General features: G+C 55.9%; 1 protein-coding gene and 2 long non-coding RNA genes across 3 annotated transcripts; all 3 read left to right on the forward strand.

Annotated features, from left to right (window-relative positions):
• Positions 1-310: 310 nt before the first annotated feature.
• On the forward strand, positions 311-2543 carry LOC132249941 (uncharacterized). The gene is made up of 2 exons (XR_009461475.1): positions 311-474; positions 895-2543. It is a non-coding gene; the product is annotated as an uncharacterized LOC132249941 (long non-coding RNA).
• A 541-nt stretch (positions 2544-3084) lies between these two features.
• LOC132249804 (uncharacterized) lies at positions 3085-3664 on the forward strand. Its single transcript, XR_009461303.1, has 2 exons — positions 3085-3262; positions 3465-3664. It is a non-coding gene; the product is annotated as an uncharacterized LOC132249804 (long non-coding RNA).
• Positions 3665-12462: 8798 nt separating this feature from the next.
• Positions 12463-20044, forward strand: LOC132249894 (major histocompatibility complex class I-related gene protein-like). The gene is made up of 5 exons (XM_059725554.1): positions 12463-12523; positions 17303-17521; positions 17974-18387; positions 18564-18647; positions 19166-20044. Exons 1-5 carry the CDS (start codon positions 12463-12465, stop codon positions 19288-19290), a joined length of 903 nt encoding a protein of 300 aa, XP_059581537.1. The 3' UTR covers positions 19291-20044.
• The last annotated feature ends 5163 nt before the right edge of the window (positions 20045-25207 follow it).

Genomic DNA, 25207 nt, shown 5'->3' on the forward strand with positions numbered 1-25207 from the left:
TCCTGCCCGTGCGGGACGAGGGCGAAGGGTGCACAGGACCCCCCCGCCCCGCCCCGGGTGGTCCCGGCCGGCGCGCCGGCGGGGGCGGTGTCCTGTGCAGCCCTTCGCCCCGTCCCGCACGGGCAGGATCCGGCCGCCCCCGCCCCCGTCCTGGGGCCGCCTGTCCGGGTGCTCCCCGCGCCGCCACCCCGCACGACACCCCGTCCCCCGCCCCGCGCAACCTGCCCGCAGCCTCCCAGCCCCGAGCCGGCGGGTCCCGGCGCTCACCGCCCCGCCCCGCCCCGCCCCGGCCCGGCCCGGCCCGGCCGTGCCGGCGCAGCCCGCGGTCAGCTGCAGGTTTCCTCCGTCCCGCTGAGCTGCTCCGGCCTCTGCCGCCGTCTGCGCTGCGGGGTCCCCGGTTGGTGCGGAAGAGGTTTCCCCGCCCCGCTGTGGCAGAAGCTGCCTTTGCCTTCATTTAACACGAGGAGCTGGTCTGTAAGTCATTTTCTTGAGGGGAAAAACCAGAGGAATAGCAATCTTTCGGCACCTGCTCTCTGGGACATGCTGTATCATAGCAGATGAAAGCTGAAATTTCAAATGAGGTCTCTTGTTAAAATATTGGCAGCCAACCAGTTGTCGAGTTGTCACCTAAACAGGCTGCAGTTTGCTCTGCAGATGTCAGCCATCCTAGTGAGGCTTTCATGCTGTGGGGGTGGTTATTGCAGAGTAGTTTGATGACTCTTCTCGTACACAAATCCCCTCCTTGTTTGCTCTGGTGTTGAGTACGCCAGTCTCAACATTCAAGACTGAAATTCAGTCTTAAAAAAAAACGAGGAGGAAAAAGTTGTAACCTATGAAAATTAAGCTTGTTCTTCACAGTACAACCACCACAAATCATCTTCCTGATTATTTCAGACTGACAGGAAAACAACACTAGAAGGGGCCGTATTCTTCTCCGGAGCTCTTGTACACGTGCTGCACTGAATTCTCAAGTCACTGAATGACCTTTTGTTAATTGTATGCTCCGATGTGTTAAGCACGTTCACTCGGCACACAACTAGGATATTTTTTCTGGACTACATTGTCCCAAACTGAACGTAACACCTGACTTACGCTGAATTGTATGACCATAACGTGTAATGCAGAAGTGCTGTGCGTGCCTGTTACACTGCATTGTGAAAGTGTCTTGGTAGTAGAAATGTAACCTCCCAGAGATATACCAGAAAGACAGAAGTCATGACCTCGTTAGTAAAGTCTTTAGAGACAAGAAGCACTAGAGATGACCTTGTGGTCTGCATAACTCTGGATGCGCCCAAGGAAAGATAGCAGCTTCCTTTCTCACCCTTCCATCCCTCCTTTTTCTTTTTTTAATATGCCACGACCATCACCTAGGACAGAATAAGACTCTTCCTTCTCACGAACGTCTCTTCCTCCAGTCAGGAAGTGGCAGCACTTCGGCGCACGCTCTCTTCTCACCTCTTTACCTCTAGTCCAGAAGCAGAGCTGCACACATGCAATCCTCCTGCCTGCACCTGCTGGACGGTACCAAGGGCCAGCTCCGTCTCTAGGGCTCTTACTAATAACTGAAGCAAGAGTTCAAGCCCCAATCCACAAACCTGGGACAACTACATTACGCCTCCCGATTGCTCAGAAAGCCAAACCTGCCCCGCTTGCAACCTCTGCACTAACCCAGCAAGCCTGGACGAAGGGGGAAGTGGGGATATTGTGAACCACCCAACCTCCCAGAGCTAGGAGTGGCTGACAGCCCCGAGCCGGGACCCCTCTCTCTCCACGTGGTGTGCTCCATTCACCGCTTGTAGTCCCAGCTCGAAGAAGTCAAGGCTTCAAAGTGGGTCCATCAGGAGCTGAAGCAAGTGCTGCTCGGCAGAGAGGCGCTAACTAGAACCCGTCTAACCCCAGCGGTGCCACTGCCACTGCCGCCCTGCTTTCCACCACTGGAGCACCACGGCAGGTCTTCTTTGCTCGTCTTCCCCACCCTTGGGCCCCACTCCTGCCTTCGCTGCCACCCTCAGCTGGTCACGCACAAGCAGCCTTTGCAGCATTGCCCATCTGTAGCAGTGTTTCAGGCTGCCTCAAAGAGCCTCCGGGACTACACGCTTTTGGAAAGGGATCCGTGCTCTACCTGGGCCAAGGGAGTCTTTGATCCCCTCAAAAGACACTCCTAAATAACAGTCTTCTTTCCTTTCCCTTCCCTTCCCTTCCCGAAGGCGGCCTCAATGCCAACTCGCTTCCTCCAGCAGAGAGAGACTCCTGGGTAAAGCCTGTTTGCTCTCGTCTCCGCTGACCGTAGCCCAGACCTCTTCACCCCACCGCGGCAGGCTGCAACGGGGCCGGGCTCGGACACGATGCTCCAGTGTGGCCCCTTTCGACTCTACCGTCCACGAGTCTATGAAACAGCGCTTCGGGTGACTCGTGTCCGCCAGCGCGTAACGCCCGATGCGACGCCCCCGGTACGCAGCTCAGTGGACCTAAGTGCTGAAACGTGAGCCTGGTTCGCCCTTTCAAAGATGCGGAAAATCCATGAATACACCTATGTTTGTACAGCCACAGTTATTGTATTACACAGCCTCGGCGGGGCGGGGCGGGGCGGGGAGCACGGCGGCCGGATCGGGCCCCCTGGTGCGGGACGGGGGCGACGGGCTGCACAGGACCCCCCCTCCCCCGCCGGGGGCCGCTCCCCTCCGGCCGGGTGCGGAGTTGTGGCGGGCGGGGCGGGGCGGGGCGGGTCTTGTCCCGGCCGCGGGGAGCGCGGTCACCCGTGGGCTCCGCCGCCCGCACGCCGCTCGGCGCCCGCCCCGCCCCGCCCCGCCCCCGGCCCGGCCGCAGCGCAGGGGGGACAGACCTCCCCCCGCCCCCCGGGGCCGCCTGGCCGCGCTGCCCGCGCCCGGGGAGCGGAGCAGAGCGCGGGGGGCGGCGCCGGGATCAGGCCCGGGGGTAAGGAGGAGGAGGAGGCTGTGCGGAGTGCGGGCCGGACACACGCTGCGGGCGGGAGCGGGGGTGCCGCGGGGCGGGGCGGGGCCGGGCAGGGGCTGCGGGTGGGCGGGCCCAGCCCCGCTTCCTCCCCACTCTGGTCCTCTCCGCCCGTGGGGTCTCCCCGCCCCGCCCCGCGCCGAGCTCTGCCCCCCGGTCTTCTTCCCTCTTGCCCCGGCCTCAGCCCGAGGTTTCTGGGCCGCAGGAAGAGCCCGTCTGCAGCGCCCGCTCCTCTCCGGCTCCTGTCCGGTCTCCAGCGGGGCTCTGTCGCCCCTCTCCGCAGCCCGCACAGGTGGGGCTTGTCCGGGAGGTTGCTGACGGCAAGGATGTCATCCCTCACAAGGGGATCACCTGCACAAGCTCAGTTTTCAGTGTCTCAGGTCCACGTTGTACTTGGTCATTATTTTCTGTGACATCGGTGGTCCTGTCCGGGCAGGTTACCTGGAAAAAGCATTTTGCAATGACTGATTTTGCTTCTCGACATCTGTTTTCAGGTTATCTATCTGGCGTGTTGGCTTGGTGTCCCATCGGGCAGGTACAGACAGTGCGCGACTGGGAATTACGGCGATGGGAATAGCCTCGTGCACAGCACATCCTAGCAAAGGGTGACGGTGCCTGTGTGTATGTGACTCTACCAAGCTGCCTGGCTAGACTGTGTTTGTCCCTGGTGTCAAAAAGACCACTCTGAATGCTCTTTGCTTTTGCCTCTGTCTCTCTGAAACCTTTCCTTCCAGCGTGACCACCCGCACGGAGCAGAGTCCCAGGAGCCACGAGGCTGGTCCTATGCCATCAAGCCTTTGCTTGCCTAACTCTACCTTGTGCCAGTGAGATGGCCCAAGCAGCAGCTGCGTCACCATGAACCTGGCCCAGGGTTTACCTCTCAACACTATTACTAGATACTCTCTATTGCTATACAGCATCTTCCGGGGACTTGCCTCAAGCTGTTCTTCAGTGTATCTGTCTGCCTACCTGTGCACGCACGCCCATTCGTACAAGTGCAGTGCACGTTTTCTCCTTACCTTACTCAATGGTTGAGGACAAGTGGTGGATATTATCCAGCTGAAAGGCCAGGGAAGAGTTTGGGAGGTGGACTGGACTACTAAAATGCCAGTGTTGATTCACCTAAGAATCAAGGGCATTATGTGGCCCCTAATATTTAAAAGCTTTGTCTTGGTGTGAATCAGAGCAGCAGAGATTTTACATAGAAATTATCATTCGCAGAGAAAGCACATCCAGTAATAAATCTACACAGCTCTTCCACATCACTTACCAGGATGCTTTTGTATACAGAGCCTTTGCTGTTCGGCATCAGGCTCCGAATTACACGGGCGTCTCCGTTGTGGTGCGAGTAAGGTGCAGACTGAGCGGGTGTCACGGTGCACTTACCAATGTTGAGATCAGAGGTGGAGGAAGGAGGAGGTGATGAAGGTGTGTCCGTGGAAGGTAGAGATGAACAAGAGGACGAGCATTCAGAGAGGTAAGTCATGAAAAATAAATGAAGGGAAAAAGTCAGAAACGTGATGGAAGCGGTAGGGATGAAAGTAGAACCAGAAGCAAGTATTTTGGGGTCTACGCCTGGTCCTTGGACGTTGTTAGTGGTGGTGTCCTACCGACAGGAGTAGCTCGGTTTGGTATTTGCAATGAAGTATTCATATGTAGTATTCCATCTACAACTAACACCCCTGAAACATGGACGGTAGCGAGTGTTGCCGTGTGAAATGGGTGTTTAGTTGGTCTAATAAAAGACAGCACTTTTACCCAGAGAACCTTGTCTGCTGAATGAAACGGTGGCATCCCGACTACACAAGGTGCTTTGCTCAGGAAGGAGCTCCTGCAGAGCAGACGTGCCTCCTGACCTTTCTCTGCCGTTCCCTATCGGGCAAGGCTCCTTGCCCAAGGAAACAGGCGCTCTTGTGATATGAAAAGGAAACTAATATTCAAAAACACTGGACACTCGGCTTCCATCTCCTGCACCCCTTTGTGTTTGCAGGTTCCTCTGACTTGTGCCCAGCTGGGGAGGGGGGCATGGGACACGGGGAGGAGGGCAGAGGGGCCCGGGCTGCAGGCACGACAGTGCTGGGAGTGGGGGATACGCCTCGCTGCCTCTTGCTCAGCCAGGACGGGGGGGAGGGCGGCGGCATGATGCGGGTGCAGCTTGCTCCGGGCGGAAGGGGGCAAGCAGTAGCGGGGCACAAACCCCACTCCCAGCACAGCCATGCCCACATCCTGTGCCTTCCTGCCCCCCTGAGCAGCCCCCTCACAGTTCCCACTCACCCACAGTCCCCTCACAATCCACCCACACCTACCCCCACCCCCCACGCCCACCCCACACCATGTCCCACCCCACTCCTGCAAAGCGGTGCTGGCCACAGGCTCTGGCTGCCCCTGGCTGCAGATCCGGGAGGAGCTGGGCAGGGTTATTCTGCCCCAAGTGGCACAACTTGCCCCACACCAAAGGCCACGTGCAGACATGTGCTGAGGCAGAAATCCCCAGCTCAAATACGTGCCGCTCCTATCTGAGCTGCTGCAAGCGCACGGGCCTGCACGTGCGGACGTGCCCTAAGGGTGCAGAGAGAAGTGGAGCTCCCAGCTGTAACTCAGAACAAGTTTGCAAAGCGATCTGAGTTACACCCTTACCCCAGACCAAACCGACGGTCACTGCGGGTCCGGAGGGGCGGGGATCTCGCTGCCCGCCGGGAGCCTGCAAGCAGGTTCCCACAGCCAGGGCCAGGCTCTGTGCAGTCCTGGCTGTTTGCGAATGGGAGGGGGAAGGCAGTGGAGGGAGCTGGTACTTGGGGCTCCGCACCTGGTGCTGAAGGGTGGAGTGGGGGAAGTGGAGCCCCCACCCCACCTTGGGGGCTGCACCACACTGGCCCCAGCCTGTAGAGGGGGGCTGAAACCCCCAGACTCAACTCCTGCTCCCTTGCCCCCTCCCGCTCTGAAAGCACCGGCAGGTGGGGAGCCCCAGAAGACACGCGTTCCAGAAGACACTACGTTTTGAACATCTTTATCTGACACCACATGCAATGAGGGGTCAGATTTGCCCCCGGTGGGCCATTGAAGCTGCTTGCAGCCGTGCACTTGTGTTTGCTCACAGCTAGGACCAGCTTGTGAGGGACAGGAGCAGCCAATGGACATGGAAATTCAACTTTCACTTAGACTGCAAATATTGGCAGTTCCCCCTACCCTTTTCACACCGAATACTTTGAGCAAAAGGTTCTAGACGATACTTTTCCTTGAGGCAGGTCCCCTGGCTGGTCCTCGCGCAGGTCCTCAGGATGGTCCCAGGTCTGGCCTAGATACACCTCTTTATTTGGAGCTAAATGAGCTGAGTGAAAATGGCTGTGCCAGCCTTAGTTACGTGTGGCTATTTTATGAAAAGAAGCCACATCAATGACATTTTACAATAATTGTTCACAAAAAGAATCTCTCCGTCCTCCCTTTCTGATTCTTTCCCCGCCTGAACTCGAATCTGTCCTCTCTCTCTGTCTTAACTCAGTAACATCAACTCCAGATCCTGTTCGACAAGATGTTAACCTCTTCATTTCTGCTGGCATTTCCCCTATAGTCTAACTCCATCAACACGTCTCTGTTTTCAAATCCTTCTTTAAAACCCACTTCTCTAAAACTCTTCTTACCTTCTTAGCCGCACTGATTGCCGGCTCCCAAACTTGAAGACGATATTTTCCTTCTGCTCTGAGCGAGCGAGGAATTCTGATCTGGGCGCCTTGTTACGTAATCATGGTCTCATCTCACTGACGCACGTTTTAACACTCTTAATTACTGATCAAAACCGGTGAATGAATACTGAATTGTATCCTCAAGCTGCAAAATACAAGACTATTATTACTATTTTTTGCTATATCAAATTCCTGCAATTTGATCCAGTATTATGGGAAACAAAGTAGAGGAGACACAGGCAAGACATGAACTTCCTGCCCCAAACCCTGCCTTTACACAGCACACAAATCGCCTGGCTTTTCTCACTTGGTGCTTTTCATACAGTCTTTTCTTGCTACATTTGGGCCACTTTTTGCAGTGTTTCTCTCCTAGTGTCGCGCACACAAGAAATGCCTATCGGAGCGGGTAAACTCCCGCTAAGCCATTGCAACGGCTTTTGAGCTCTGCCAGTGTCTCCCCTTGCTCTCCCACAGACGGGCAGGAATAACTCCCGCTCTCCTGTGCAGATACGATGCATAAGACTGTAAGAATTGCAGTCTGGGGCAGAGCAGAGGGCCGGCTAGCTCACCACACTGTCTGCACGAGTGGCAAGGAGCAGACGTTTTGGAGGCCAAGTACAAGAGAGAGAAATGCATGAGTTATATCCTGATGCTGCTAAGTCACCATGCACGTGCACATCCCTGCGCCCACGACCAACAGCCCCAGATCGACACCCTTAGAAAGGACAGCTGCAATCTTTTACTGAACCTGGTTCTACCACTGGCCTCCACAGCATCCAGCGGTGATGGGTTTCACAAATGAATCGTCTGAGAAAGGACTTCCTTTTGGTAGTTCGCAACCTGTTGCCTCATAAATGAATCCTGTGGCCCTAATTTCCTGTATCAGGAGACAGTAGAGAGCAGCTTCCCATTCACTCTCTCTAGCCATGATTTCACTGACACCAGATTCTCCTCAGTCCCTCTTTTCCACGCCTTTTTGACCCTCTTCTCACATGCAGCAGCTCCATATCCATAGTGAGACGCTGCTCTTCTATTCAGTATTTTTCCCCAGAACAAATGAAAGAATTGAAGCTACATGAACCCGTGCTTAAATCGAGTCATTGAGGAGCAAGACTGGGGGAGTTAAGGCGTTTTAGCCAAACGCTTACTGCCGGAAGCCATGCTAGTGCTCGTCTGGAGCATCCCACAGCGATGCCCTGCCGAGAGCTAAAGGGGATCAGGGGGATCGACAAGGGAAATCCAATATATATATACAAACACACACACATATAGACACTTAATTACAAAGGCTAGGGAAATACATACATACATATGTACATACACACACACACACACACACACGCACGTATCATATATATAGATGCTTAAGCTGACCACATGCTCTGAATCCTGACAGGTTTTGCTGTACAGCAGAAAGCCACACTTACTTCCTGAGGACTGTTCTGGTGTTTCCTGAACCAGCCCAGGTCTCCTCATTTCCATGCCTAAATATCAAAATGGATATTTTAGATGGTTATTAAAAAAAACAGTCTATGTCACAATGGTAAGGCAGTTTATGTCAAAACCTTGCCCAGACAATGAAAAATCAGGATTTCTCTGTTCAAACTATCTTAGAGAAACAAGCTGAAGAATGTCATTCTCTTTACTCCCCTTCATAATGTCATCCATCTACCATTTTATATCCCGTTCGTGATGCTGGGGAGAGTGCCAATTGGTGCAACTGAATTCAAGCCTAAGCAGTCTCGCCCAGCCTGCGCACTTGAGTCTGCGACGCGACGGGCCATGTGCTCGAGCGCTGCCCATACTAGTACCAAGGCTTTGCCCTTGGAGGGAACATTTCATCTGAGACTGTCCAAGGACTTGGCAAACAGCAGCTGTGTCTCACCAATCTCGCAAGGCAGGTCAAATATTATCTTTGTCCCTATTTCACAGATGGAGGAACTGAGAATAAGAAAGTGAGGAGCAGAAAGCAAAGTACAGTGCGATACAGAGATACCTGAGCAAGGTTTTTTAGTGATACTTCATTGCTAGCCCCACCTAACCGTGGATTCCTTGGAAGTCAAAGTGTTTTCTGTCTGAGATGTGGGATTTGGTGCCCGTGTACATCAGCACTCCCCAGAAACAGCGCCCGAGACAAGAGCACCTGGTTCATCTCGTCTGGCTCAACCAGGCTTTTCCCTGGAAACCAAAGCTGGGGTGCTGTCCCTCCACGACAGCAGAGCTGGAGGAGTATTGTGGCGCAGGGGGAGGAAGGGCGACGCTTTGTGCCTTTAGGCCTGTGAAATCCCTGCTCTGATCCAGCAGAGCCCGACTCATGGAGCAAAGAGTTATGCAGAGGGATAGCGATAGCCCGGGTTGTTAGACATACATGCAAATCATTTAGCTTCTTAAGTATGCCTTCTTCAATGCTATCTGACATCGTTTCCTGCAATGTCCCACCAATAAAGGCCTTTACAGCTTCCTCCACAACTCTGGGCTCTTACCTGCGGAGGAGCACTTCTGGGACCTCGCCTGGAGAAGCCAAGGCCCTGTATCCACAGAAAAAGCTGTCGATATTTATGAAATCCTGCAGCAGGCTTTCAGTACAGTTTTGCATGGCCTGTGAAACAAAAGATCAAAATCATGGCATTATGACATGAGCCAAACCTGTGCTAACACCTGAAACAGGCTCATCACCGTCCAAGCCTGCTGCTTCCATGTACATCACCCCGGACCTGGAAAATTATTTCCTATCAGAAAGGAGGATCTGTGCTAAGCCGTGCACCTGACCCTCTACCGCAGGAGCACGTCTCGAGATCACCGCTAGTAGTGGTCTCTCGCAGCCGTCCTCTGCACGGCAGGCACCAAGGAGGTGGGTCCGTTGAACCTATGGTGTTGGCTCTGCAGCAAAATGCCAATGAGTTGTGACCACAGGAAGCACCCCTTTTGCACCCAAACTTGGAGCTATGGAAATGAATGCCAAAAGTCTCTGTTGAGAAAGAAAGCATCCTTGGCAGCTGCCTCCTCAGTAACGATCAAGCTCAGCACTTTGCATTCAAAATGGGGTTGAAACCCTCCTCCACAGGATGTCTCCAAATACCACCGGTTTGTGACCACTGACACAGACAGGACCGTCGTGGGGGACGGCCAAATTCTGGACGGGTAAAGACAGCCACCCTGGGACTAGCTCAATTTGCCAGTTGGTTGCGATCTTTAAAGAGGAATTGGTTTTCTTAGCAGTGAGGCTACAAATGGGCATTGTTCGTTTGGAAAGGGTTCTTCAGAAGGCAGGATAGATCTAGGATTTTTAAATGGAGAGGTCCCAGATTGTGCCCTCGGGCTCCAGACAGGGGTGCAAGGCAGAAGTTTTGCGCCCGAGGCAGAGAAGGGCGGGTTGGTTGTGCGTGGAGGGGGCCGAGTGTTGGATGGTCTTACCTGCTCGTGGCGCCTGCTGCTCCTCCTGGAGCTGGCTCCCTGCTCCAGGCCTTCCTCCTGCTGCTGCTGCTGCTCGCGTGCAGCCTGCCCAGGGCCTGAGGCTGCTCCTGGAGCGGGCTCCTCGCGCCCTTCCTGCCTGCTCGCTTGGGGCCTCGGGTCCTGAGTGCGGCAGCACTTGAGCAAGGATGGCAGAGGGATACACCCACACCCTTCCTCCTGATCTGCTCTGTCAATGAGTTCGAAATTTGGTTAAGTCTCAGTGACTAGGGTGCAAGCAGCCAAGGTGATTGGGTGGTAGTCACATCTCTTCCTTTCAAAATAAAAGAAATATAAATCAGAGAGACGCAAAGAGAAAAATAGTTCAACATGCATTGTGCCATTTCTTTGTACACCTAAAACTTGTCCCGATGAGCGTGCACATGCAGTTTGTCAAGATTTCTTGGGTGAATTTGATGTCTTTTATTAGACCAACCCAAATGGTTGGAGAATAGTTATTAAGCAAGCTTTCGGGTTCAAAACCCCTTCGTCAGGCTAAGGACGCTGCAGCAGTCGGTGTGTGCTCTTCCTGGATGGGATGAAAAGTGAAGAAGCCAGGGGCTGGGCTGGGCTGGGCTGGGCTGGGCAGTCAGTTGCCAGGCAGATTATCATGTATCAAAAATCCAGTGTCTATGTTCAGTCCCTGATCTCTGGTATCCAGCAGGTTGATGAAATGGAGCTCGTAGGCTCTGTGGCGGGCCAGTAGGGGGCGCTCCTGCGTTGAGCCGCCCACCTCCCTGTGTCCAGGCTCCGAGTGCCCCCCTGGGGTGCGTCCCGTCCGGCCGACCCCTTCCCTGGAGCACCCCCGCTAGCCTGGGGTCCCGCTGCCACCATCCCAGGCTCTGGACCCAATTCTGGCTCTGCGCGCCTTGGAGAACGCAGGCCTGATCGTCCAGTGGGCACTAGACCCAATACCAGCACTCGGGGCACTTCCCCAAGTCAGGGGCTTATTAGGAAGCCTCCCTTAGTCCACAGACCTAAGGGGCCTCCTCGGCATAATGTAGACCCACCCCTCAATAAGTCTCCCACACCGGTCACAAGGAGAACTTTATTGATGACAGGGGTAGGGCGGAAACAGGGTAAAAGGTAGAGCAGTGTCATAGAAATCTTACAGGAATATCAGAGGAATCCCACAGAGCAAACCATGGTGGCTGAGGTAGCCGTTTAAACGCATCTGAGTTACTGAAGCTGAATATCTCATCGGATCTCGAGTAGCTTACTCACTCGCATCGTCCAGAGGTGGTTGTTGTTTCCTCTGGAGGCAGGGCACTCTTGGAGCATGCGGTGATGAGGAGACAGCCAGGCTCAGATTCACCTGGATGACCGCATGGCTAATGGCTGACCCCCTTCTTCTTGGCCCAAGCCCTTAAATAACCTCTCTGACCTCAGCAGCCCGGTCCAATCGAAGCTGCCAATACTGGCCACAAGCCGACCAATCTCCCCAGCATCCCTGGCTACCTGGGCCCGCGCAGGGCCGGGTCTTTCCCCCCTGCCCAGGTGACCAGAGCATCGCCTCCCAGGCCCCAGGCTTTCGTCATGCAGACCAGGTGGGAGATCCCTGCCCTGAGGGATTCAACACCCGCCTCCCAGGCTGGCTGAGACAGATCTCTGCAGAGGGGCACCGACGGTGGCATTTCTGCCACACTTCCCCCCCTCCTTTAAAAGCTCGGACACGGGGCCTCTCAGGGCCGTGGGTCCGGGCGTGCCGGGTCAGGGGGTTCCCACGGGATGCCAGAAGAAGAAAAAGGAATAAACCTGGAACATGGAACATCTCTGCATGGTTCTTCGGCACCCACAACCGATAGAGAAGCCCCTTGTCCCAGACCACCTGTTTGGTCTCTCCTACTTCTCTTCCATCAGGGCATTTGGGGCATTGGAGGAGGGATATCACATTCCTGGAGGTGCAGCTGTAAGACCCTGGGATGCCGATGGCTCTGTTGCGGGGTGCAGTCATAGTGGGGTGTGGAGATGTGTTGGCAGGCTTTGCATTTCTTGTCCTGGCACGGTCTGGATCCTTTTGGTGTGTCTGGGCTTGAGGAAGTTTGCTTCTGGTGATGAGGTTGGCGAGGTTTGGTGCTTGTCTGAAGGCTAGGATGGGTGGCTCTGGGAAGATCTTTTTAAGAATAGGGTCCTTTTCTAATATGGGTTCCTAGCCACCATGGACGTTACCAGCCTATACACCAACGTCCCACACCAGGATGGCATCCAGGCCTGCCCTACATATCTACAGGAACAAGATTACAACCCAGAATACAGACCCAAAGATAACACTGAGCTTAGACACTTCATCCTCACACACAACAATTTCACTTTTAATAATCAACACTTCCTCCAGATGATGGGAACAGCTATGGGCACGAAAATGGCCCCGCAGTATGCCGACCTTTTTCTGAGCCACCTGGAGCAAGACTTCCTCAAGAACTGCCCCATCAAACCCTTACTATACCTAAGATACATCGATGACATCTTCACCATTTGGAGTGAGAACCTGCAATCTCGGATTGAGTTCCACCAGAAATTCAACAGTCACCATCCCTCCAGCCGACTTTCTCTACAATACTCCAGCACCAACATCCCCTTTTAGACACAATGATCAGGATCCAGAAGGGTAAAATACAGACCACAGTATACAAGAAACCCACAGACCAACACACATATCTGCACAGAACCAGCACTCACCCGAAACGCACCAAAAACGCTGTGCTGTACAGCCAAGCCCTCAGATACCACCGCATCTGCACTGAAGAGCACACCCGGGATCGCCACCTCACCAATCTTAAAAAGGCTTTCACCCAGCCAGGACACTCGTCCAGAGAGGTAGATCGCACGTTTGAAAGAGCCACCCGGATACCACGTGAAGAACTGCTGCAGTACAGAAGAAAACCCCCCACAAATCGCACACCGCTGGTTATGACCTATCACCCCTCCCTTGAACCTGTGCGGAAAAGCCTCCAAAAATTGCAACCCATATTACAAAGAGACCCTATTCTTAAAAAGATCTTCCCAGAGCCACCCATCCTAGCCTTCAGACAAGCACCGAACCTCGCCAACCTCATCACCAGAAGCAAACTACCTCAAGCCCAGACACACCAAAAGGATCCAGACCGTGCCAGGACAAGAAATGCAAAGCCTGCCAACACATCTCCACACCCCACTATGACTGCACCCCGCAACAGAGCCATCGGCATCCCAGGGTCTTACAGCTGCACCTCCAGGAATGTGATATCCCTCCTCCAATGCCCCAAATGCCCTGATGGAAGAGAAGTAGGAGAGACCAGACAACAACTGCGCACCAGCATGAACGCACACCGGACATCCATCAAAGACAGAAATACCCAATTACCGGCGGGGGCACATTTCTCACGGGAGGGCCACTCTCTCTCCAGTCTCTCAGTCCTGATCCTCAAGGGAAACTTGCACAACACGTCCCAGAGACGAGCCTACGAGCTCCATTTCATCAACCTCCTGGATACCAGAGATCAGGGACTGAACATAGACACTGGATTTTTGATACATGATAATCTGCCTGGCAACTGACTGCCCAGCCCAGCCCAGCCCAGCCCAGCCCCTGGCTTCTTCACTTTTCATCCCATCCAGGAAGAGCACACACCGACTGCTGCAGCGTCCTTAGCCTGACGAAGGGGTTTTGAACCTAAAAGCTTGCTTAATAACTATTCTCCAACCATTTGGGTTGGTCTAATAGAAGAGATCAAATTCACCCAAGGAACCTTGTCTGCCTGTGTCCTTAGACCATTACGGCTACAACCTAAACCCCTGCAACATGCAGTTTGTGGCACCTCCAACCCATTTCAGGCCCCACACACCACCCGTGGTGCACGTGCACCCATTTGCCATGCTGCAGATTTACTGTGTGATGCCAAAATTTGACACCGAGAGATCCTGGTGTCATAAAACAAAAGAAAAAACTTGGTACGGTGCCCATGGCAACAGCGCGTGCTTCCAGAACCAGAGCCTGGCTGGGCAGAGCTATGTCCTGGCTGCCGGGCAGGCTCCAAGCCGTGGGGTTGCTGCCACTGCTGCCCAGGGAGGCCCCAAGTGAAGTTGCTGGGGCCAGAACGGGTGCTGACCCCAGCCTCCCACTCCCACCCAAGACAAAATGCCCTGCACCAGCCCCGTGCGCGAGGGCCTGCACTGCAGCATAAAGCAAGTTTGTGCCATTGCTGGTTTTGCTGCATGTGGCACACGCTTCTAATGATTGTGCCCTGCTTTTACATCCATGCATCCTCATTCATTCTGAAAGACTGCAAAATGCTTCCCAAAATATAGACGGGACATGCCACTGTCCTTCGGCCACCCACGGCAGATACACAGACACGTCGCACACCTGATAACGATGGCGTGGGGGAGAAGAGGGAGGGGTGTGCTATCTTGGCCAAGGGTAGCAGAGTGGCACAGGATCTGGAAAATCAATGACAAGCAGACAGCTGTGTATTTTTACGGGACAGCTCAAACACCCGCACACCATGGTGGGTTTATTGGTGTAAATATGTCAGTGCTACAAAGAAGGTGTTAGGGCAACACTATGTGGATTTTCTGGGTGCATCGAATTTGACTTGAAATCACCGCACAGATAAGGAGGAAGGGGGGCACTGGCAGTGCCAGGGGGTGCGGGTCGGGAGTGAGGGGCACCATCACGGCCTGGGGGGCAGGGTCCTGCAGTTTGGGGTGAGGGGCACTGGCAGGGCTGGGGTCAGTGGGTTGGGAGGTGGGGGCAGCAGCAGGACTGGCGGGGGCTGTGGCTTGTTCGTGGGGGCAACACAATGGGCAGCGACAGGGCACGGGCATCTCACTGCCTGCCCCCCCACCCATCATATTCCCCGTGCCCCCCTCCGCCACGTGGCAGGTGTCCTGTTTCTTGGACCTGGAAATAGGGTAACCCTAAAGCAAGATGCGCCCCTCACTGCCTGCTCCGCTGCAAGCCCTCACCATGCCTGCCCGGCCCCATGTCCTAGCTCCAAGCAGAGCCCCCGCTCTCCTCCCCCCATGTCGGGCAAGCACACTGCACACCTCAGCCCTTGGCTTGCTACTGAAGCGGGCTGAAGTCCGTTTGGGAAAGAAATGACACCTCCGAAACAACACCTGAAACCACCTTGCGTAAACTCAAAACTAGACCTGATTATTTCATCCTCTTTTTTGAAACCTTTTATGCTTACTTTCCAAGTACCCTCATTATCATTGAGGGGCGTGCAATGCTGCAGCAATTCACCCCATTGTGAAGTGGACAACCAGCGCGTCCTGTTCGTGACGCCACGGCTCTCGTGGGTTATGGCATAGAGAAGATGCCACACAAGTGCCTGATTCGTTTGTGCGCTGGCTGGGGGATGTTCACCTAACTGCACGATTTCACAATGATTACACACTGAATTCATACAACACAATTGTGTTTTAAATTCCTGACTAAACACAGAACAGTGCTGTACTTTAAGAAATACCATAAACATCAAAAACACGATAACTATATATATATAAAGAACAATACTCTAAATGCACTTCTTTAAGCAATTACAATTACCACTAACTATATAATTTGAAGCAGAAAAGTCATTACTGTATTATACTTACAATCCTAGGATTCCCAGAAGCCGAACACCTAGAAATGGTTTCATTCCTCAGTAGTAGGGTTCAATGGGCTGGCCTCAGTAGTACGGTTCAATGAGCTGGCCTCAGTAGTACGGTTCAATGGGCTGGCCTCAGTAGTACGGTTCAATGGGCTGGCCTCAATACTGGTAGGACTAAGTCCCCTTCCTTCGGCCCCACTCGGCGCTCGGCGGCGTCAGCGTGAAGGGAGAGATCGGTGCTCGCGGGGAGGGTGGTTCAGGGGATCGCGCTGATCCGGCCTACCCTTGCGCTCCTTCCTTCGGTGGTCTGCACACGAGGTTGCCTCCCAGTTGGGACGGCAGGTGACGGGTTATATCGGGGTGAGTTGCCGCCATGGGCCCGTCCTTCCCAAACTCGTCACTACTCCCATATTTGGGCTCGGATATTATGTCATGGAAGATTTCTGGGCGGGAAGGTTTTGGCCGCCAAGGGGAATTTTCCCCTGGGTGAACTCTGAGTGCCCCGGTTTCTAGCACTTTCCATGCCCCGGTGAACCTTTCGTGCCCCCGGTTTGTGACTAGTTGTCGAAATCCTTTAGGCTTCGATTGCTCGGCATTGTAGTCAATTGTTAATTGTGGCCTAGGCTGACTACGGGCACTTATTGCATACCCTATACACGACACACACTTCTCATTAAGGTGGCAGACGGGGGCGTAGGGCATGATCCTGCCTTGAGCAGGGGACTGGAAATGGGGGGTAAAAGTGGACTCGGGGCGTGCAAGGGCTGGAGCAAGGACCTGGCTTTGGGCTGGGTTTCCGGCTGGAGCCCGTTTCCTTACACAGCGGGCATGGGGGCTGTCAGGTGGCAGCCTGCCACGGCCACACCGTGCTTCGGGCCAGGCCGTGCCCTGCTCGGGGATGTCCAGGAGAGTCCCCAGTGGCACAGTCTGGTGTGGGGGGGACACGAAGGATTTCCAGCCATATTCCCAGCCCAAAGACTGTTCCTTATTAGAGCCCACAGTGGGAGCCACGCTCTGTCCAGGCAGGACTGCGCCCGGGGGTCTTGGGGACAGTCCCCCGCCAGCATTGACGTGAAGTTTGGGGGAGACCAAGGAGTATTTTGGTGGAGCTGCTGCCTCTGACGGGGAGGGCGGATGGGCGCAAGCCGAGGAGAAGCTGCTTGTCCAGCCCGACCCTCGTCTGCTCTGCAGGGTCCCTCCGGCCCCAGCCCCGACCGCGCAGCAGGACCGAGGCCTGAGGGGGGCTGAGCCCAGGCCCAGGCCCTGACTCGGGTGCACGAGGGCTCCCCTGGAGCAGGGTGGGCCGAGCACCCGGGCTGTGCAGGGCTTGTACCTGGGCCGGAGGGTGCGGGCAGCACAACCGGACTGTGGGACACGGTGTGTGGCCCCTCCAGGCCAGGCCTGTGCCCTGCGGGGTCGGTCCTGTCCCTCCTCCCTGGTCCCTGCCCTCAGCCAGCGCTGCCCTCTGCTCTTAACCCCACCGCTCGGTCTGCTCTGCGCCTCCACTCCAGCCTGGCGCTGCCCCGTGTCCCTCCTCTGCGGTCCCTCTGGGACGGGGCAGCGAGCACCCAAGGGCACTGACGTCTGCCCCCACTAGTGCTGACCCCAGTCGCTCTCCCACAGGCTCCCACTTCTACTGGCATTTCTACATAGGGGTGTCGAATCCCAGCCCGGACGTGACCCGTTTCACTGCCGTGGGCTACGTGGACGACCAGCAAATTCTCCACTACGACAGCGAGACGCGGAGACAGGAGCCGTGCCGGGACTGGGTGCAGCGGGCCGTCGACCCAGGCTTCTGGGATGGAGAAACTGCACTCCTCTCCCTGTCCTGTGCCCCTTGGTGTCAGTAGTTTCGTAGGGTCGGAAGGGACCTGAGCAGATCATCAAGTCCGAGCCCCCGTTGTTATGTCAGTCCCGGTAGTGCTTGGGGGAACAGGGACCCCCCCATTGCCTGCTGGTCCCCCTTGCCCAGTTTATAGACAGCCACCAGCCCCGTCCCCACCCCTGGGAACACCATCCCCATCCCCATCCCCATGTGCCCAGGGTGGCAAGCGCTGCATCTCGGTCGTGCTGCTGGGCGAGACCCCAGTGCTGCTGTGGGACACGATGCCCCTGTCCCTGCCCTGCTCAGGCCTCCCAGCTGGGCAGAGCCCACGGCGTGTCCGTACTCTGGCCACGTGTCTGAGAAACAGAGATCAGCTGTATGGGACCCCGTTCCTGCAGCCCCGGGCCCAGCACAGCCGTGTCTCCCGTCCCTGTGCTCCTGCCCTGGCGCCGTCTGCTCCTCCCTGAAGTCGCAGCTGGAGCCGGCTTTGTACAGCCCAGTGCAGGGCGCGCGTGGCCTCCTGGCAGGGGTCTCTGGCCCAAGGGTCGAGGAGGGGCTGTGGCTGTAACGGGTGTCTCCTCCCTCCCAGAGCGCCCCGTGGCACAGGTGAGCGACCGTCCGTCATCACGGGATGGATGCACCACCCTGTCCTGCCGGGTCCACGGCTTCTACCCCAAAGACGTGGCTGTCGTCTGGCTGCAGAACGGGGAGGCGCAGCCCCAGGAGACGAGCCGCTCGGGGGTCCTTCCCAGTGGAGACGGGACCTACCAGACCTGGGCCACCATCGAGATGGACCCGAGCAGCAACCACAGCTACACCTGCAGCGTGGAGCACGTGAGCCTGGGTGCAGCCCTGAGACTGGCCTGGGACAAGGGCAGGACGGGTGAGTGACCCCCGCGCCGGGAGGGAGAAGAAACCTGGTGCTCGGGGCTCGAAGCAGGGAAGTAACAGAGGGGTCGGAGGATGCAGGGGGCACCGACAGGGAGCGGGCATTTGGCCGATGCAGTGTTGGGGCAGGTTTGGGGGTTCCCCTCTCTCACAGCCCCTTCCCTCTTCCAGAGTCCGACCCAGTGATGATTGTGGGCATCGTTATCGGTGCTGTGCTGGTCACTGCCATGGCGGGTGCAGCGGTTTTCTTCCTCAGTAAGTGCTGGGCAAAGTGCTTGGGGCCAGGCCATGGCCAGACCTTGGGGTTGGGGAGCAGGGAGGGCTACAGCTACAGCAACAGCTACTCCGACTCCTGCATCCAAGGTAAGTGTGAGGGGCTCTGGCCTGAGGGATCCCCCAAAGGAGACACCTTCCCTCTCTGAGCCAGCCCCGGTGTCCCTAGGCCCCCCAGTCCAGGCAGCTGCAAGGGCCAAGTGCCAGGAGAGCCGAGTGTCTGGGTCTGTGCCACGGAGAGGGGCAGAGCGGGGGTGTCCGTGGCCCCCCAGGCAGCCTGGGCTCTGGGCCTGCATGTCTGGGGAAGAGGCTGCAGGCCGGGCACGGCCGGGAGCAGAGCTAGTGCAGCGCAGGGGACCCGGCCGTGGGAGGTGCGTTGGGAAGGGGCATCTCGTCCCCTCCGTGCAGGGAGTGACCCGGGTGGAGCCGCGGCCAGGCCTGTGGCTGCCCCGTGCTGCAGTCCCTGCGGCTGCTCCATCTCCTGTGTCTTGTTGCCACAGCTGAGCAGAGCCCGGTGGAGCGTGCACCTCGTCCTCGGGACCCTGTGGTGGAGGAGGAGAGGGAGCAGCACAGCATCGTGCTGCAGCCCATTTCCAAGTCAGAAGCACCTTTGTTTTTGCCTTGAATTTGCCAGACAAAGCGCCTTGCTCCGGGACAGCAAGTAGCCCACGGGTGTTATTTAAACCACTTGTGTCTGTGAGCTAGAAGCACTCAGCGCAGAGCAGTGCGTCAGTGCTGTATTGCGGGAAGTGGCTGGGCAGTGGTTGTGACGGGTGGGATTTGGGGCTGACTTGTAGCTGAGCGGCTGCTTGCCGATCCTGGGCCACAGTTTGGTATCGTGTGTTGCCAACGGGAGGCAGAGCTGCGATGCCCTCGGAGCTGCTTGTGAACGCTGCGGTGAGCGGGCTGCACTGACGCGGGCAGCGTGTGGGTCGTGCCCTCCAGCCCCCTTGCTCGCTCCGTCCCGGGGCTGATTGTGCAGTACAGCTCCCAGCCCCGTCTGCGCGGACTGAGCTGCTGTTCAACTTCTCCCGTTGCTTTTTGGTGCCCTGGTTGGCCCAGGGCGCAGCGTGCCGCTCCCCGTAGTCTGGGGCATGGCTTGGAGAACAAAACCTCGGGGAAACGGGCGGCCTTCACCATCCCCTCCCCGCAGGTCCCGGGACTCTGGCCGTGATTCTGATGAGCAGAGTCTTCTTCTCCATCTTTTTTTTCCCAGAGGAGAGCGTTAACCCCAGGCAGGTTCGGGAGCTGTTCCTTGGGTCCTTCCAGCCCCACTTCCAGCTCAGGGGCGGGCGATTATTTCTGTTGGAGAACTGTTCTACTAGAAATTTTTAATTTGATTAACGTTTAATTTTATTATTACTTATGTTGTGCACAATATAAACAAGAATCAAATATAAACTTTTGCTTATGTACATTGGGGTGGGGTTTGTGTGTGGGGGGGGCGGTAACAGGGTATGTCGGGGGTTGCGATGAGGCTGAAGTTGGTTCCTTCTTTATTCCAAGTTTCTTATTCCTTATTCCCGCTTCCTTCTTCTAGACTAGACCCAATAAAAACTTGTTCTCAATGAATTGCTCATCCTACAGCGAGAGAATTTCATTAGCTGTGCATATGTACTAATTAATATGTAAAATAATATTCTGCATCAAGTACAGAGCCCTAAATGAAGGTGAGATTAGGATGGGATTATGGGACAAAATACTCCTTGGGCTACCCCAGATTTCTTGGCGATGCCACTGGGGAACTGTCCCAAAGACCCCTGACCACAGTGCCGCCCGGCCCAAAGCACGGTTTGGCCGTGCCAGGCTGCCAGCTAACAGCCCCCATGCCCACTGTACTAAGTATAATGGCTTGAATAAGGAACTGGCTTTCAGGCTGGGTTCATGGCTAGAAATTGTGCTTGGGCCGCCCATCGTAACACCTCTGCGTGCCCGGGGGACTGTCCTGGCCATCTGTGACCAGAGACTTCTCCAGCCCAAACTCCGGTTTGGCCGTGCCAGGCTGACAACACACCGCACCCCAGCCGCGGCGCTGAATACAGGGAACTGAATAAGGAACTGGATTGTGGACTGGCATTATACCAAGAAATCCTTCCTGGGCCACCCCAGACCATGTGTCTGTACAACCAGGGGACACTTCTGGACATCTCTGACCAGAGAGTTGCCTGGCCCAAGGCGCACTTTGGCCAACTAACAGTACCCCAGCCACTGTGCTAAGTACCTGGAACCGAATAAGGAACTGGATTTTGTGCTGGGATTATACCCAGGGTATTGTCCGGCCCAAAGCGCAGTTTGGCTCTGCCACGCTGCCAACTCCGAGCACGGCCCGAGCACAGGCCGGAGGGCAGGGAAGGACTGCAGGCAGACCGGGACAGGCTGGAAAAGTGGGCAGAACACAATAGGATGCAGCACAACAAGGACAAGTGCAGAGCGCTGCACCGAGGGGGTCATATCCAGCACGCCCACTGGCTGGGAGTGACCCGCTCAGCAGCACAGGAGCGGAAAGGGATCTCGGAGTCATCGTGGATCCAAGATGAACACGGGTCGTCAGTGTGGGGAAACCGTCAGCAAAGGTAACCGCGCTGTAGCGTGCATCAGCACAGGCATGACGACAATCCCGGGAGGTGATCCTTCCCCTCTGTGCGGCGTTGCTCAGACCGCAGGTGGAGTCCTGCGTCCAGTTGTGAGCGCCGCACTTCAAGAAGGATGTTGCTAGACTTGGGAGGGTGCAGAGGAGGCCACTCACGGTTAGGGAGGAGAGACGGGGACCGGGACCCCTTCAGCCTCCGCAAGAGCAGGCCGAGAGGTGACCTTGTGGCTGCCTACAAATGCATTGGGGGGCAGCAAGGGAGCAGAGATGCTCTGGTCAGCAGGGCGCCTCTTGGGGCAACAAGGAGCAATGGTCACAAACTGACAGCGAGCAGATTTGGGCTAGATATCAGGAAAAACTTCTTCACGGTGAGGGTGGCCAAAATTTGGCCTGGGTCCCAGGGGAGGTGGTGCTCTCCCCTGCCTTGCGGGGCTTGAAGACAAGGCTGGGTAGGCGTCTGGCTGGCGGCATCTGGCTCTTTCCTGCCTAGGCAGGGGGTCGGACTCGATGATCTGTTGAGGTCCCTTCCGACCTGAGCATCTCTGAAGCCAAACCCTGCAGGGTCGATGCTTCCCTAAACCTGGGACCTCCGTGTTTAAAAGCTGGTTAAAATCAAAGCTCAGTTTGACTTAGCAATGGTGTAGTGCCACCTGGGTAGCTCCAGCAGATTGAAAGGTAGGTGTGCGTGCTGTAACCTCAGTTACTGGGGGATTTCTATGTTATAACTTGGCCGGCATATGGGACAGAAAAGAAGGCCCTTGGCGGTACACACCCCAGCGGGAAAGGCGCACGGGATCTTTGGCAAGTGTCACACACAACCTCGGCGGTGGCAGGGGGCTCTAAGTGTGTACGGAGCCCTGGGCTGTACTGTGACCCGAAAAGGGACCTGTTCAAGGGAGTGTGGGGACGTCAAAGACCTGCTGGAAAGCGTGGCACCAGAGGGGTCCAGGGGCGCAGAGTGGAGCGGAGGGAAAGAGAGATGGATGAGAGGTCACAAGGCTGAGAGAGGTCACTGCTAAGAGCACTGCGATCTCCAGTAGCCCGAGGAGGGGCCCAAAGCCGGAAAGTGAGAGTGTCTCACTCCACGAGGGTGAAGACGAGCAGGGCAGAAGAGCCTAACCTGGCTGACACCTAAAAACACCTGCCTCCTGGTCGGCTCTTCCCAGGTGCGCTCCCCTGCGCACCGTCCTCGGGGCTTGTGTGCCTCGACCTCCACGCAGCGGGTTTCCCCTTTACGGGAGCCCCAGCTGTGCCTGGGGGCAATAACCGTGACCTCCAGCCACCCTGCAGTCATGCCCATGCCTTGCAGCTGTCATTCAGTGTGCAGAACGGGGAACCGAATCAGGAACTGGATTTTGTGCTGGGATTATACTAAGGAACCACATCCCAGTAGATAAGAAATCACAAAGATATTACGTCTGTCTTGACCCCAGCCAGGCTCCTGTGCTTACAACCAAAATCAAAGCACGAGATCCAGAGACAGCACCTGTAGCTGTTTATAAGGCTGCTTACTTAACAGCTCTCTCGGATGCGTCCATCGTTGTGCTCCTCCAAATCAACCAAAGGTTTAATTAGTGCTGATGTAAACTTTCGTCTGGGTACCGGAAACATTAGGGGGGCCTGATTCATCCGCCTGCTACTCCAAGCCCGGAAAAGTGCCGCGGGCAGTCCGATCCCACGTCTACGGGCGAGCCTTGGGGACTTCCCACCACGGATCACAACCTGAGGACCCCGACGGTGAGCTGGGGAGGTTGTGGGTTTCCTGCTGAGGACTAGAGGCCCCAGGCATTGCCACGGTACAGACACTTCACAGTGACGGTCTTCTCCCTCTCCCAGGGACTGGCTCTTTTACGCAGCCATTGCCAGCACACCTTTGTTCTCCATGGCTTCAGCTAGCTGAAAAAAGGCAACAAAAGACATCCAACTAAGAGTTTTCTTTCTTCCAATGTTATCTTTGCTGCCAGCAGGACTCAGTTTTTCCCCCTGGGACTAGGAAAATCCCAAGGGGCTGCACCTTGCCCCCTGCGTCCCTGCTGAGTACAATTCTTGGTGCACGCAGTCCCTTTCAGTCAGGGGACGTACTGGCGTGGAAAACGATTCTTCAGTGGGAGAAGGGCTGGAGACGCCGGGCCCCTAAGTAGCCCCAGAAACTTGCATTCCTCTGCATTTCCTCAGGAACCAAATGTAGGAGTGATGCAAGGAGCCCGAGTAGCAATGCTTCTTCTGGGGGCTGCGGCGGGACCCGTCCAGCACACGCACCTGGGGGAGAAGCACGGGGGAGCCGCTAGCAAAGGCCCTGCTCACGCTGCGCTGCTCCCTTCCCCGGCCAGGAGTCGCGGGGGCCTTTCCCTTGCGCACGAACAGGAGCCCTCGTGCCTCCTGCCCCCTCCGCTGATGTAGTCCAAGTTGGTCGGCACACCACCAGGGACTACTGCTACCGAAGGCGCCGCTCCAGCTCCAGCGTCTGCGCCTGGCACAACAGCACCCAGCGCGTCGTCTTCTTGGCGGTGCCCCGCAGGCCTGGCTCCAGCCCACTGGGTCACACGTAGCGGTAAGGCACCTTAAGGTGTCTGCACGCGGGTTGAAGCGCCTTAACTAATCACATATACATTTGATACCTGCTTTAGGCAACTAGGACATTTAGGTGTGAGTAGCCTAAAACCATTTTAAGCTGCATTAAGAGCACACATGTGTAGACCTGTGCTCTTAATGCACCTTAAAAATACCTAATGCACCTTAAACCACCACGTGAAGATGTGCCCACTGAGACCAGAAGCTCTTTGTGGAAGGCAAGGAAAGGGCCCAGGAATCCCCACCAAACACCTTCCTCCAGGGCCACTCACATCTCCTGAAGAGGGCAAGCAGGGCGACACACGGGATCACACGTGCCCCAAGGACCAGTCTGCTACGAACCCGTGTCTCTAGGGTGGGGAGAGGACACGCACGCGCTTCGGGCCACGCACACCCTGCAGGAGCGCAGGTGGGCGACGAGGAGGGCCAGTGAGCTTTCTCGGGGTGTGCAGGCACCAGGAACCTGGTGTTCCCTCTGCTTTTCACACTGACCTATTTTACACCACCCTGTCGAGGGGTCATGATTTTTATGTGTGGGTCTCCACACAGCTATAAGGCAAAGGAGACAGAAAAGTATAGCCAGCACATCCGGTGAGTGTAAACCACACCAACATCACAAGTAATCAGGGCAGCGCGGAGAAGAGCGGGCTGTTATCAGAGCTCAGCGACGCAGCACCGTGCTCACCTGAAGTCAGGTAGAAGCTGGAGGAGTTCCCGTCGTGCTAGGCCCTAGTTACACTAAGCTATTATAAGCAGTGGTGCCAAAAAGCAGTGTGGGACAAAGGAGCCTCCTGACGGCTGGATGACACCGTCAGAAAGACAAAATGAAAACACACCAAGGAGGAAAAGGACACTCAAGGAAGGACAAAAACCAAAACCCCCAAACAAACTCAAGCACTTCCTAATGAGCCAGAGATCACAAGTCCAGGTGCACAACCTTGGCAAATGTAACAAGCAGAGATGCACATCTCGACAGAGAGAGAGAGAAGAGTGAGCACGAGATGGGGGCTTGCAGGGAGAAATACACGGGTGGGGAACCTGTCCCTTGTAGAGCCGAGAGGAACCATGAATAATGGACGGTGTCTCTACTGGTCAAGGGCAAACGTCACCAAGTTGGGCTGAGTGCTCATCAGGCAGCGGGGATGCCGTGCGATGGGAAACCTTTCTGAGCTTTCGCCACTGACCACGTATCCGAGTGGTGTTTTCTGTGTCACCTTCAGGATCTGGAAGACGTCTCCTGAACACCAGCCTTCCCGGGCATGCAGGCTCCAGCAGCCAGGTACGACCTGAGACATCTCCCCACACAGCTAGGAACAACAGAAAGTAGGGTAGAGTTGTACCTTGTAGACTAATCAAAGTAGATCGACAGACAGACAGACAG

This window comes from Alligator mississippiensis, chromosome 4 (genome assembly GCF_030867095.1).
Source record: "Alligator mississippiensis isolate rAllMis1 chromosome 4, rAllMis1, whole genome shotgun sequence".
Lineage (NCBI taxonomy): Eukaryota > Metazoa > Chordata > Crocodylia > Alligatoridae > Alligator > Alligator mississippiensis.